At 41.7% G+C, this 15,401-nt stretch overlaps 1 protein-coding gene across 1 annotated transcript in view; it reads right to left on the reverse strand.

Annotated features, from left to right (window-relative positions):
• Positions 1-5,064: 5,064 nt before the first annotated feature.
• colgalt2 (collagen beta(1-O)galactosyltransferase 2) overlaps positions 5,065-15,401 on the reverse strand; it is a 30,810-nt gene continuing 20,473 nt past the window's right edge. Inside the window, 9 exon segments of the mRNA XM_034223632.1 lie at positions 5,065-6,296; positions 8,928-9,134; positions 10,483-10,610; positions 10,766-10,898; positions 11,399-11,505; positions 12,398-12,471; positions 12,964-13,083; positions 14,656-14,725; positions 14,727-14,861. Coding sequence (XP_034079523.1) covers positions 6,023-6,296; positions 8,928-9,134; positions 10,483-10,610; positions 10,766-10,898; positions 11,399-11,505; positions 12,398-12,471; positions 12,964-13,083; positions 14,656-14,725; positions 14,727-14,861 — 1,248 coding nt within the window. The 3' untranslated portion in view covers positions 5,065-6,022.

Genomic DNA, 15,401 nt, shown 5'->3' on the forward strand with positions numbered 1-15,401 from the left:
AAGAGCATTTATTTGACTTCATGCAGAAGGTCATTGACAACCACCAAGCCGAGCCAGCTCCACAACTGCAGCATGGACAAGAGTGCTGGTATTTGCCTACATTCTGTATTTACCACCCGCAAAAACCAGGGAAAATAAGAGTAGTTTTTTATTCCAGCTCTCAGTACAAAGGAGTGTCATTGAACGACGTTCTCCTCAGTGGACCCAACCTCAACAACACTCTAATTGGGGTCCTACTGAGATTCAGAAGGGAGCAAATTTAGCCGTCACAGCTGACGTAGAACAGATGTTCTATTGTTTCAAGGTCAGACAGGACCATCGCAACTTCCTGCGGTTTTTGTGGCACAGAGACAATGACCCAGATAAGGAGATTGTTGACTACTGGATGACAGTGCACGTGTTTGGGAACAGTCCATCACCAGCAGTAGCAACATACGGGCTGAGAAAGGCTGCAGAGCAAGGAGAAACTGAACATGGCACAGACTCAAAGGAGTTTGTATTCAGGAACTTTTATGTCGATGATGGACTAATTTCAGTATCAAAAGAAGATGAAGCCATTGATCTGCTACAGCGAACCAAGAGCCTACTGGCTGAGTCCAATTTGAGGCTTCGCAAAATAGCTTCAAACAGTGCCAGGGTCATGGAGGCCTTTCCTCTTGAAGAACGAACAAGCAACTTTAAAGATCTGGATTTGGGAGCCGACCCTTTGCCTCTCCAACGGAGTCTGGGCATAAGCTGGGAACTCAATAATGACAGATTCACCTTTAAAGTTTCACAGGACATTAAACCGTTCACTCGTCGAGGCATACTGTCCACTGTGAACAGTCTCTTTGATCCCCTGGGATTTGCATCTCCCATCACTGTGCAAGGCAAGGCGTTGGTAAGAGAACTTTCTTCAGAGCAGTACGAGTGGGACGTCCCACTCCCACCAGAGAAGGAAGCTCAGTGGAAAGCTTGGACTGACTCCTTAACTGAGCTGGAACAGATTCAAGTACCAAGACCATATACCCCGGTCTCAATGTCATCTTGCAAACGAACAGAACTTTGTGTTTTCTCAGACGCTTCTACAAGGGCAATTGCTGCCGTAGCATACCTACGTGTTCTTGACCCTGATGGGAAATGGCATGTAGGCTTTGTGATGGGCAAATCAAAGCTAGCTCCTTACCCATTGCACACCATACCTCGCCTGGAGCTGTGTGGGGCAGTCTTGGCGGTTGAACTGGCAGAACTAATCAAGTCTGAGATTGACTTGGAGTTGAAGGCAGTCAGGTTCTTCACGGACAGTCGCGTTGTTCTTGGCTACATCTACAACAATTCAAGGTGGTTCTACACCTACGTAGCTAACAGAGTAGGTCGCATAAGGAACAGTACTAACCCAGAACAGTGGCTCTATATGAAAACTGAAGTGAACCCTGCTGACCACGGAACAAGGCCAATACCAGCAGCTTGTCTGATGTCATCCAGTTGGTTCTTTGGCCCTCAATTTCTCCGTCAGACAGACACAGAAAATAAGACTGAATAATTTGAACTTGTGCAACCAGAGACTGATAAATAAATGTATCCTCAAGTTCTCTCTCTTGCAACCAAGGTCACAGAGCATAGTCTCGGATCACAACGGTTCAAACATTTCTCTACTTGGAAGGCTCTAGTAAGAGGTATGGCAACACTCATTCATGTAGCCAAGTCCTATTCCAGCAAGTATCACACTGTAGAGTGCAATGGATGGCATCACTGCAAACAGTCACACACCTCAGAGCTCTCTCAGGCCAAAACAATCATCTTGAAGGCAGTGCAGCAGGATGTTTACAAGAACGAGGTGGACTGCGCAACTCAGGGCATTAATGTTCATAGCCACAGCTCTCTTGTGAAACTGGACCCATTTCTTGACAAGGATGGATTGCTGAGAGTTGGGGGTCGCATCCATAAAGCCCAATTGGAAGACCAAGAGAAACATCCACTCATCCTGCCAGCCAGTCATCATGTTGCCACTCTCTTAGTCCGACACTATCATGATCAAGCAGCTCACCAAGGTCGCCATTTAACAGAGGGCGCACTGCCAGTGTCTGGATAGTAGGAGGGAAGAGGCTCATTTCGAGTACAATATTCAAATGTGTCATCTGCAGGAAGTTGAGGCAAGTTTGAGGTTCAGAAAATGTCCGATCTGCCTGCTGACAGACTGTCCATGGAGCCACCTTTTACACATGTAGGGCTTGATGTCTTTGGTCCATGGAGTGTGATAACTCGTCGCACAAGAGGTGGTGCTGCTGAGAGTAAAAGATGGGCAGTCATTTTCACATGTCTCAGTACGAGAGCTGTTCACTTGGAGGTTATTGAAACCATGACCACCTCAAGTTTCATTAATGCCTTGAGGCGCTTCCTGTCGATTCGTGGACCTGTCAAACACCTCAGGTCAGACAGAGGCACAAACTTTATTGGAGCATGCAGAGAGCTTCAGATAAACACGGACGATCCTGAGATCAAGGACTATCTGCAAGACCATGGTTGCACATGGTTGTAATGCACCTCATTCCTCACATATGGGTGGAGCTTGGGAGAGGATGATTGGTGTGGCTCGACGGGTCCTTGATGCACTGCTGTTGAAGAATAAGGATAAACTGACCCATGAAGTCCTGGCCACTTTGATGGCTGAAGTTATGGCCATCATGAACGCCAGGCCTCTGGTTCCCATCTCTTATGATACAGACCTTCCTGAGATACTCTCACCTGCTACTCTTCTAACCCAGAAGGCGAGTGTGACAACCACACCCCCGGGGGACTTTGAACTGGATCACCTATGTAAGGTACAGTGGCGCCAGGTTCAGAGCTTGGTGAACTCCTTCTGGAAACGGTGGAAGCAGGAGTATCTGGCAACTCTTCAGCCTCGGAGGAAGTGGACCGAGGAGCGGCCTAATCTCCAGGACGGTGACGTTGTTTTGTTAAAGGACGTTCAAGCACAACGTAATGACTGGCCTCTTGGTCTGATAGTAAAGGCCATTCCAAGTTTGGACTGCAAGGTGTGAAAGGTCATGGTGAAGACCTTAGGTCAAGGGACAGCTAAAGAGTACCTTAGGCCCATCAGTGATGTGGTGTTACTGATACCAAGGGTAAAGAGATGTAAATAGTGGTAAAAAGGTTTACCAAGCGGGGAGTGTTCTGACACCATAGTATATTGGCACCCCCTAGTGGCAAAATTCGGTACTGTAGCTTTAAGGCACCAGATAGCGCAACTCTCCTTCTTGTGTTTTAGTTTACACAGCAAAGCCATGCAGAGCACATCGTAGCTCAGTTCTATGCCACAGATCATTTTGTTTTAATCCTTGGAGTAGATCTGTCTGTATATATATATATATATATAAGTATACAAACTTACCTGTGTGCCAAGTTATGTTTCAAAAATGTGGTTTAATTGATTGTGTGGTTTCAATGTGTAAGATAAGCTAAGCTAACTAGCTGCTAAGCTAACGGACATAGCTCATTCTTAGCATAGGCTGTTGATTATACTGCACTCTATTTGCATTATGTTGCACATGTATTATTTCAATTGTGTAACTTGTGTTGTATTTTTCTGTTTATTCTTGCAGTTTTACCTTTTCAAGCCTCAGTAAATGGTCCACTCAACAACTGTCTTCTGAGTCTTTGTTCGCTATCTGTTAAGATATGCAGTGCGATGCATACTCAAGGGCAGAATATATGTTATGGCTGTTTCATATTATTGCAGTGCTTAGCTCATTATGAAATGCACCTTGATCTGTACAACGACATAATGAAATACTTACAATAAAATAAGTTGCTATAATACATGCAACTTTATGCTGTGATGCGTGTAGAAAAGGAGGAGGAAGAGGGAGTATAATACCTTATTTGACAAATATTGTATTTTTATGTAAGCATGTGTATGAGGTGAGAAGTATTTGTGTAAGTAAAATACAAAAAATATATTGAAATACAGTCTTTTGTAGTAGAGTCCACTTGCTTTTTCCTTTAAAACATGTATTTATATTCCAATTACCCTTAATATACCCTAACATGTATTATATAATCAGACGTAGGCCTACCTATGATGCAGAGGCTGTTCAATATGGGTGTCGGTCCACTCATAACCAGCAGGTGGCAGCATGATACCTCTTTTGACAATACAACGTTTTTATTTTTTTAGGACAGTGTTTTGAGGTCAGTGTTGCAAGATGCAAGGTAAGCATTACTGCAATGTTTTGATCCGATCAAACACGTTTTCTCACATCTCAACCAAACTTGATCTATTAATAGTTTTCAAATATGTGTTTAGGTTGGTGAGTTTTTAGGGTTTTATGTTAATGTTGAGTGTTTTAGGTTGTAATTGTTACTGTATAATGGATGAACTATTTCCAATTAGATAAGATAGTAAACATATCCTTTAAATATCATCTGCTTAGTGATGGGGACCCTATTGTCAAGCTTCAGATGGGTTAACAGGGTGCTCAATTTCACATGATATCCTTTCTGTCTTTTGATTGTACTGTAATAATCTGAATTCAAGTAAATCCAACCAAAGCACATTACAATTTAAATAGATCTCCCTAGCACCCAATAATACTCTTCACCCTTCTTCCATTTCTCTCTTTCACCTCACCCCATCACGTATTACCACCACCCATACTCTAGGACCCCCCCCCCCCCTCTCCATCCTTTCTGTCAGATCTCACAACAGACAGGAACTATAAAACAGTGAGCAGATTTTCACTCAGCCAGTGAACAGCAGGAGGCGAAACACCTACTGTGAGTCCTTAACCTGATCACCGTTCAAACCTCACATTTATTGGAGAGCCTTTCATGTTTTACAAGATTTTGTAAAAGTAAACGAGGCTAAGGGACGTATTAGGTCATGTGAACAGTTGCAGGTCATGCTTACTGTTCAACTCAAACAAAAATATACAGTATCTAATGAAATTCCTCTGAGATAAAGAGAGCTGCCTGTTTTGTCTGTGTCCAACTTCTTTGCAATGCCATATATCGGATGATACTCTAGAATCTAGATTACAATAAGATGATAACATCTGTGTTACTTTACGCAGCCGAGTGACACAGTAACAGAGAAGATGTTTTATTAGTTCAGCCCGAAACCACAACTAAAATAATAACAGCCCTTGTCGAGGACATGAATAATTCAATAATCCACTTTATCTACAATTATTTAACACATACATTCTGAAAGCAGGGGGCCTAAAGTGCACAATATTGCATGTCATACATCCTGCAGGCTACGTGTAATGTAAGGATGAAGATTTAAATGCTAATTATCAGGACCAGCCCGCTGTGCAAGGGAAATATCAGACAGAAACACTGAGTTTAATACCATCCATTAGAGAGAGAGAGAGCGAAAGAGAGAGAGAGAGAGAGACATCATCTGGGGCAGTGACACTTGGGTCCAGTATGTCAGCTTCCCTCATCCCACACATGTTCTCTTTGGTAAACACATGCATTATGTCCACGTGCAAACTCACTTAAACACACACATACACAGACCCTTATTTACACAGTTGCACACACACTTTTTTCAGACAGCTTTAAGATTCCTTTATTCTTCAGCTGCCCATTAAAAAAAAAACACATTTGTTCTTTTTAAATAACAATAATCTTTGTTAAAAAACATTATAATTGATTTGGGAGAATTTTTTTCTGTCGTTGACATCCTGCATATAACGTTAGCTGTCTTCCATGTGTTGCTTAAGTTTTCCCGGGTTATAAATGTCTCCACATGCCCAGAGGAGGCAAGTGGAGAATAAATAAAGCTTTTTGTCTGAGGCCTGCTGGCCCTCATCCCAGAATCTCCTCTTCTTCTTCTTCTCCCCAGTGTCCCTTCATCGGGCCGCAGAGCAGATTGACATCTTCACTCTGCTTTATCCACCAGTCAGTGTGTGTGTTTGAATGAATGTACAGTAAGTCAGCTTGCAGTTCAAGCGTCTTTTCAAGTGTGTGTGAGAAGTGAAATTCACTGTGTGTACACGGCGTAGTAAACACGAGTCTTTCTCTCTGAGTCAGTGTATCAGAGTTCGTCTCGGGATGCTCGGGCTGCGGGGGGGGGCATGTCTCCGCTGACGCTGTTCTGAGCCATGGCCTCGATGCTGCCTTGCTGGGCCGTCTTGAGGGCGTGCTGCCGGTCCCAGTCTGTTTCCACTGCCTCGTCGTCCCAGATGGTGGAGGTCTCCGTGTCGCTGAAGTAGCCCGGCTCTCCGGTGTAGTGCGTGGGGTAGATGAGCAACGGCTCCACGGAAAAGGCCTTCAGGTCCCGAGGCTCGAAGTGAGTCATGAACGCAGTGCTGACGAGGAGGGAAATAATAGAGATGTTATGGACACTGGAAGCAAGTTCATGGAGAATATATCATTATCAAAGATTCAAAGGTTCTATTGTCATATGCAAAAAAAGTTGGCAGGGACAATCACAACTCCAGGGATCAGCCAACAGTGGAACACACAATATACTTAAGACAAAAAGAAGTAAAAAAAGTGCAATACAAGTAGTGAGCAAGTATCTGCTTAGTAAAGTACACAATATTTTGGAATTATTTAGTAGATATGGTTAGGTTGGTTTGTTTTAGGGTCTTCGGTTAGTGTTAGTTGTTTTGAAATGTGTAATTGTTATGGTATAATACATCTCAACTCCTTCCAATTGGACATGTTCGTAAACATTCTATTTAAATACTATCTGTTAACTGTCTGTTGCACTATTCTCTAGCTTCAGAAACCTCATTAGGGTGTCACATTTCATGTATTTAACTTCTGTTTTAAGATTGGATTTGAACTTTTATGCAACATCAGGATTTAAGTTAACCCAACCAATGGATGTTTCAATTCAAATAGATCTCTTTTGTGCCCAATAATCCTCTTCACCCTTCTTCTATTTTCTCTCTCATCTACATCTCCATCCCATCACCTAGAGCTGCCACCTATACTCCAGATCTCACACCCCCTTCTCTATCCTTTCTGTCAGATCCCCCAGCAGACGGGAACAATACAACAGTGAACAGAATATCCCTCACTATCTGCTTAGTCAAAGTACACATTACATATTACAAAATATCATAAAATGCAGCTTCATGTCATCCTAATATCACCCTATAAGTCTTTGGGAGCTTGCAGCAGGAATGGGAGGAATGAGGATTGTTTGGGTGTTTCAAGGTCTTGCAGACAGACGTCACCACAGAGGTCAACTCCCCCTATCCATTCGCATGCTAACCATGCCTGTCAGCACTCCATGAGGACAGTGAAACCCTACACCGTTATTAGACCACAAGTAAACACACGCTCACACACACTTTTTACACACAACCAGGTGTTTTCAATGGGTCATATTTTTGTCTTGCTTCTGTTTGTGTGCCATTTAGTTAAGTAACAAAAAAGGGAGAGGGGCGCTTTACTGAATCTCTCCACCCAGCCTGCAACCCCCTTAAAACAACACATTTGACATAATTACCACCATTTTAACAGGGCACATAATCCCCTGCTGTTGATTAATGTAACACACAACACATTTTACATATTTTCCCCAGCCACCTTTCCACCTTTCTGTCCGTTTCCCCATTTCTTTCACTTTGGAACAAACTCACCTTCTCTCACTGTTGAATACACACACACTGTGTTTACCTAGTAATCTATACACTGCACACTAGACACACATCTCCATGTATTTATATACACACACACACACACACACACACACACACACACACACACACACACACACACACACACACACACACACACACACACACACACACACACACACACACACACACCACACACACACCACACACACACACACACACACACACACACACACACACACACACACACACACACACACACACCACACACACACACACACACACACACACACACACACACACACACACACACACAGTCCATCTCTACCCCACCTCTACTGCCAGGCCTCTATCAATGGGAATCCTGTCCCCTTCTCCAACCAGCAGGAAGAGCCGTGCTGGCCCACATTCCTCAAAGGGAGAGTAGGAAGGGGGAGGAGAAATGGGTGACACAGGAAAGGGGAAGGTGTGCAAAAAAGTAAAGGTCTGTTAATTAAGGGGGGATTTTAAAGAAGTAAAAGAGAATAAGAAATGAATAATGACAGGCGAGACAGATTGCTGATTTAAAGGATGAAACATGGAATGATGTCGAGGTGGAGATGGAGCAGGGCATGTGAGGAATCCCCGAAGAAAAAAGAAAGAGAAAAGCCGGCATTGTGTGTCCTGCGCAGGGTCCTGTACCCACTGAACCAATGAAGAACAATCCAAGCCCTGTGTGTGAGGCAGCACAGAAAACAGGGGGTGAAAGAAAAAAGGGAGAAAGAGGAACATAATCGGCGGGAAGGAAGGAAGGAAGAAAGAAAGTGGAAACATACAGGGAGCATAAATTGGAGTTGAACTGGACGGAGGTTGTGGTGTACCACACGAGAACAAACTAGAAAACTACACACTATCCAACTGTCTAAAATGTCTCCAACAAACTGTTTGTGTCTATGTTGAGATAATTACTGTATAGTAAGTCCTGCAGATTTTATGAGGACAGCTTTTGCCCTCGAGTCTGTTTTTGTGCATGCAATGGATCAATGGACTGTGTTCTTTAAATACAGCTTTCACTTTAGCATCTTCATGTTTATTCTTAATGTAGACTGCTTGATTCTTATTCAGGAGCGCACCTGTAATCATATATTTGTGGTTCACAGTAAATATTTGCCTGTCTGTTCAGACCCTCTAAAAAGGTCTTTGTCTGTTAGTCATTATACAGCAATACTTCTTTTAGTAGCCTCTGTGGTTTTTATGCAGTACATGCCTCAAATAAAGCTCCTTGTCTTTGTGTATTATTTGCATGTTCTTCATGTTGTGTTGTGCACGTATGCAGCACTGTCCTTTGAAATCAAAGTAAAGACTGACTTGGGGTGTTTGTTGAACATGACAGGGAGGTACTCGTCGACAGGCAGCATCTTCGACAAGGGTTTAGCATCCAGTAACTTCTTGGCTCCTTGCAGTGAGAGCGCGTAGCCGAGCGTCCAATAGGAGTAGTCGGCCTTCACCAGGTTGTTCACGCCGTCCACAGACTGCTCTGGCTGCTGCACCTGCATACGCTTACGGCCCACGTAGCTGGAGAGGACGGAGAGAAAGAGTGTGTTGATGAGGCTTCACGCTAATGGATGCAAACTTTTAGATTTAAGGCGAGAAACTACATGCACTGATCAATGTTCATTAATTTGCCAAAAGTTAACATGGGGTTATGCCTTTTTGCATATGTAATCATATCATTTTGGAATACTTGTAGTACCAAAAATATCTGTCCTATTGTAAGTGATCAGCAGTGAAAGTGTCTATTAGTTAATTGTGTTATCCTGTTCACCTGTAGTGTCTTGCAAAAGGTATGGGATTTTCCAATACATATAGATTTTGAAAAACTGAAAACTCATCTCTTTCGACTCCACTTCGAGCGTTAGAACTATTAACGAAGCACTTTTATACTAATAAAGGGCTGGCTTACCTAAAGCCAGTTGAGTAGCACTTGAAATGTTTGGCTCTATGAAACCTGATGTACTTATATGATTCTGTTTTCTTCAAGGTTGTGTCTTCCTGGTCGAATGTACTTATTGTAAGTCGCTTTGGATAAAAGCGTCAGCTAAATGCAATGTAATGTAATGTAATGTAATGTAATATCCTTATAGCTTGTTTCTCAAAAAAAAGAATGTTCTCATAGTCTGAACATCAGAAATAATATAAAATCCTGGGACTATATGTCCACAAAATTAAAGGTCCCCTATTATACTGTTTTTCATCAATATATTCCAGGTCTCATATACAAAACATGTCTCTGAAGTGGCTCGAAATACCAAACAGATCATTGCAGCATCCCATAATCCCCTCTGTTTCAGCCCTGTTTCAAAAGTGCTGATTCTCTGTCTGTTACTTTAGATGAAAATAAGGAGCCCCTCCCCACGCCCTCTGAGAGATATCTGGTTAAAAAGAACACAATGGTGCTCTAGGAGGAGATTCAGGTGATAAGGTGGGGGGGGGGGTTACCTTGGTTGGTGATTGGCTAATGGTTACACAAGCCAAAAACTCGTTATGACATCATAAAGTAGCCAAAATCTGATCAGCTCATTTTCAGACAGGTTTTTATAGAAATGGATCAGGACAAAAAGAGAGAGAATCTTTTTTCCTGAAACTTTCAGAGTCTCTTTCCACAGAGGGGACACATGTTGATGTAGAAGAGACATGAAGAAGTGGATTTTGCATACTAGGTCCCCTTTAAATAAGAACTTTCAAATCTAGATTTATGTACAATCGTTACATTTAAGAAAAACTTTAAATCTGAAAACAATTATAGTTTAAATGTAAGTTAGCAACAGGGAAAGTTTAATGTAGATATAGATTAGTTAGAATTTCATACCTTTTTCACGTGTAACATTTGAAGGGAACAAAGTGTGTGTACGTGTGTTCTTACATGAGGTCCCAATCCAGCTGGGTTTTGTCTACATCATCCATGATGGACTGGATTCGTCGTTTAAATCTAGGTTCAAACCTCACATCGTCCTCTAAAACAAGAACTTTTGGGATGCCATTCTCCACCACCTGATGGACAAAAACACGTCAAGTAAAAATACAATTAAAACAGCTGACGTTCTGCCAGCTGTGCAGATTGTCCCTTGTTTTACAGTACTTTTGTGATGATTGTGCTGACAGTCTCTTTATTTAACTACACAGCCCTTCTATATTAGGGTATTTACCTGCTTCCATATAGAGTAATGGCTGAGGAAGCACCCGATCTCCCCTCTGGTCAGGACTCGACCAGAGTAAGGGTCTTTGTATCCCGGCATCATCTCTATTCCTAGCGCCTGAAGCTGGGATGAATTGAGAGCCCTTATAGACACAGAGAAGGGAAATGAATGAGTAGTAGCAGTTGAAAAAGTGAAGTATTTCTTCACTTGTTATTATGTAGCTAGGTCTGTCATCATCCAAAACAGTGTCACAGCCAAAACACAACAAAGTCAAACTCAGCAAGCTGCAACAACATTTGTCAGACAAACAAAGGCTGGAAAAAGGATTAGGACATTCTCAGCAGTGGATTAAAGTAAAGTGCCAAGGAGGGAAAGTAAGTCAAGCCTATTGCTACAAACACCAAAGCTGTGTTTAGAGAGGATGTTTGGGTATGGATGTCAGAGGAAGTAACGACAGACGCATCACAGAAAAGTGGGACATCTCTTAACTGATGTTCAGGGAGTACATAATCTTACTTTTGTTCTGCAAACTAAACCTTAAAAGACTAAATCGCAGAGATTGTAAGGATGATTTTTTCTGGATTCAATCAGACTTCAGGTCAGTTCATCACGTGCGTGCAGGGCTGTGTGTTTGTGACCTACTTGCCGTCCACTGCTTCTTCCAGCACGGTGTGTAAACCCAGCGAAGACATTGTTTTCAACATCCTGGTTCTTCTGTCCAGCCGGCGCTTCAGGTTAACCAGGATAATCTAAACATTTATCAGGAAAAATGGAGACATGATCATGAGTTTGAGGTTAAAGCAAGGGCAAAAGAAGAAAAACAACACTTGGAAACACAAGAAAGGAGAAAAACAGCTTCCAAAACAGGAAGTGGGAGTTGCTGATTAACAGAAAAATATACAGAAAAACAGAAGTTCCTCCAGGCAGAGCCAACACACTTGCTGGAGCTATTCATTGACTTTTGACTATTAAATAAATTGATCATCATTCAAAGTTAGAATTTAAGTTGATTGTAGTAGTTGTTTATGCCTTTATTTAACCACTTAAAACCATTGTTCTTTGTATGTGGGTGTATGTTTGTATGGCTGTGCAAATGGACAAACAAAAACAATTAATGCCTGGACAATGGACTACATCCAGTGTAAGATTCGCTATCTGGTGCCTCTGCAGTAGTTGTATTTAGAGTTTTGTGTTTGATTTGTTTGTCTGTGATTTAAAGGTGGGGTAGGACATTTGGAGAAACCAGCTCGAGTGCGCTAGATTTTGAAAATACACAGCCGGAAAAAATCTGCCACTTCCTTACAGAGCCCCTCCTCCAACACACACGAACGCGCACATGACCAATGAGGGCACGAGATAAGTCTGTGCACAGATGGAAGGCTGACAGGCAGGTAGGCCATCCAGTTATTTTAGCCGGGCCGGCTCAGATGATTGGTCGTGCTTTTTACAGTACTACGGCTTCCACAGATGACGTTTTTGTATGGATTTTTTGTCAAAGCACTTAAGATATTCATTGCTATCGGGATGTTAAGAGCATTCCATGGAATATAACAAAAAGTGTATCTCGAGCCGGTTTCTCAAATGTACCTACCCCACCTTTAAGGACAAATAGACAATAGCACAACACTGCTTTTAACTCACTTTATCAAAGCCCATGGTGTCTTGTGGCGACGGCTGAGAGTGCAGATGCTCAGAGGGCTCAATGTCGTGGTCAACTGTTCACAGAGAGAGGAGAGAAGCAAAAGGTTAAAACAGCAAAAACAGGATTAGAAAATAAGTACATTTCCTCTGGATTAGGGTGGTTTATTTAATCTGCTTTTCTAAAAATCTGAGAGGAGAGGGGAGCCAAAAGAGTGGGAAAGTGAGGGCTGGGGATGGGAGTTGAATAAACAGAGAGAGAGAGAGAGAGAGAGAGAGAGAGAGAGAGAGAGAGAGAGAGAGAGAGAGAGAGAGAGAGAGAGAGAGATAGAGAGAGAGAGAGAGAGAGAGAGAGAGAGAGAGAGAGAGAGAAGGAGGCAGAGAGATAATATGAAGGACTGGGATTAAAGCAGAGAGAGTTGACAGGATGTAATCAGGAAGGGTCGCAGAGGTCAAGAAGAAGAAGAAACAAACCTGAGAGGGGAAGTCATCGTGGAGTGACCGATAGTTAGGTCACAACAGCTGGAAAGAGTGTGTTGGTGTCGGTGTGTGAGTGTGTTTGTACTTGCTCAAAGCCTCCGTGATGGTGTGTATGAAACTCTCGCTCTCATCCTCCACACTCTGCTGTGCTTTGAGAGGGACGGGCAGCAGACCGTAGTGTTCTCTGTTACACACATACATCTGCACGCCTGCAAAACACACACATGTATACATTGTCCTGTAAATAAAACCCTTTGACTCAAACATTCAAATAAACATGCAAATGAAACCACCCCCAGTCATAATATCGTGTCCCCTATGCGCTAGTGTCACACTAAAGCCTACATGCTTTTCAAGAAAATAAACACTGCCGCATTTAATCAAATGCTTGATGTTACTTCAAAGCATAAATATATTTGCATCTCATATCCCTTTTGAAGTATATAGAACACATTGCATTGGGTGATTTGTGAAGGGAGGAAAAAGAACCGTGCAGGCTTCACACGAGACATTTGAGATTAACTAAATCATTGTTATCATTTATAAGTGTGTTGCAATAACTTTCATTATGTAAGAGGTGTCAAAAGGGGAATATACTGCATTTATTCCATTGTAAGAAATATCCATTAGGTTTTTGTAAACTTTAAATTGGGTTCTGTTTCATAGCTTAATTGTTTTTATTTGAATGAAAATGACTTTAATCGGAATTGAAATGTTCATTATTTTTTACATCTGTAAATGTTTTAATCAAAGTAAGTATGATATTAAAGTGAATGCTTAAATTAGAGTACTGAAATGAACCAATATAAGCTATAAGCTATTGGTTGAAGACAAAGAAAGGCTGTGTTGACTTGAGAGATGATTTTTAATGCTTACCAGTCATTTGTAGACAGACCGCATTCAAAAGTAAAATATTCCCACTTTAATGCTGCATATTTATGTGTACTTTTATGTATTGAATATCATTGGAGAGAAGTAGGAAACTCTGCCTGAGTTTCTTTGAGGGTCTTTGTTTGTGTAAATCTGTTTGTGTGGATCCTTTAATGGCTTTACTTTTTTAGTTTGCAGGGGAAAGTCACACACTGTTGAAAGATTTATGGTTATGTTTGCTCCCTATGGATGATTACTCATATCAAACATGGACATCTACAAACATTTGTATTGTTGCACACTTACAGATAAACACATTTAATTTCCCTCTGCTTTAAATCATCTGCATAGTCTGCACATGTGCATTACATCAAATAAAAAAAGCCCTGAGCAGTACACCCATGCAAATTAAAGGTTGGACTACACCTCTAATTAATAAATGCATTAAAGGTGGGGTAGGTAATTTTGGAGAAACCAGCTCGAGTGCGCTAGAATTTGAAAATACACAGCCGGAACAAATCTGCCACTTCCTTACAGAGCCCCTCCTCCAACACACACGAACGCGCACATGACCAATGAGGGCACGAGATAAGTTTGTGCACAGATGGAAGGCTGACAGGCAGGTAGGCCATCCAGTTATTTTAGCCGGGCCGGCTCAGATGATTGGTCGTGCTTTTTACAGTACTACGGCTTCCACAGATTACATTTTTTAATGGATTTTTTGTCAAAGCACTTCAGATATTCATTGCTATCGGGATGTTAAGAGCATTCCATGGAATATAACAAAAAGTGTATCTCGAGCCGGTTTCTCAAACTTACCTACCCCCCTTTAAGACAATGACAGCCTTCAGTTCATCCAAGTCAAGCTGTCATGTGGTATTTGGAAGTTTGTTGTGAGTTTTCAAACGGACCTGATTGACGAGCAGAGAAAGCAAACACCATGATGTCATCAAACGCCCAGCTGTAGTCGGGGTGGGGGGGGGTAGAAAGTCAGATCCTTGCTGGACTCACGACGCAGGTCTATTAGGAAGGTGCTGTGCACCATGGGAACAGCGTAGCAGCCGAGACGCTTCCACTCCCTGATAGGCTGGTAGTCCGGGGTCCGCTTGTAGTATCCCTGAGAGGAGACATTTTATTTTATTCGTCATATTTTCTGTAGTTAATTGTTTGAATATTTGTATTTCTTGTAAACATTTATTTTTATAATTGAATTTTACAATAGTTTTAAAATAGATTTATATAATGGTTATTTTGATCATTGATGAATTCATGTATTTATGTCAGCTGACGAAGGTGGAGCTCATTTAAATCACTATATATATATATACTGCTGTAGGATATCGTCAACCATAATAACTCATTATAGTTATTAAATAGTTGATTTTTGTTCTTGCATCAACCAATATTATGAACCTGTAAAGTAACTAAAGCTGTCAGATAAATGTAGTGGATTAAAAAGTAAAATATTGATAGCCGAAATTTAGTGGAGTAGAAGTATAAAGTAGCATAAAATGGAAAAAAATCAGTTAAAGTACCTCAAAGTATTACCGAACTACAGAAGTTGAGTAAATGTACTTTGTTACACTCCACCACTCAACAGCTGCAGTAGTGTTCAAAAGATTACAATTCAAAGGTTTTATTGTCATATGCACAGAGC

The sequence above is a fragment of the Gymnodraco acuticeps genome, unplaced genomic scaffold (assembly GCF_902827175.1).
Source record: "Gymnodraco acuticeps unplaced genomic scaffold, fGymAcu1.1, whole genome shotgun sequence".
Lineage (NCBI taxonomy): Eukaryota > Metazoa > Chordata > Actinopteri > Perciformes > Bathydraconidae > Gymnodraco > Gymnodraco acuticeps.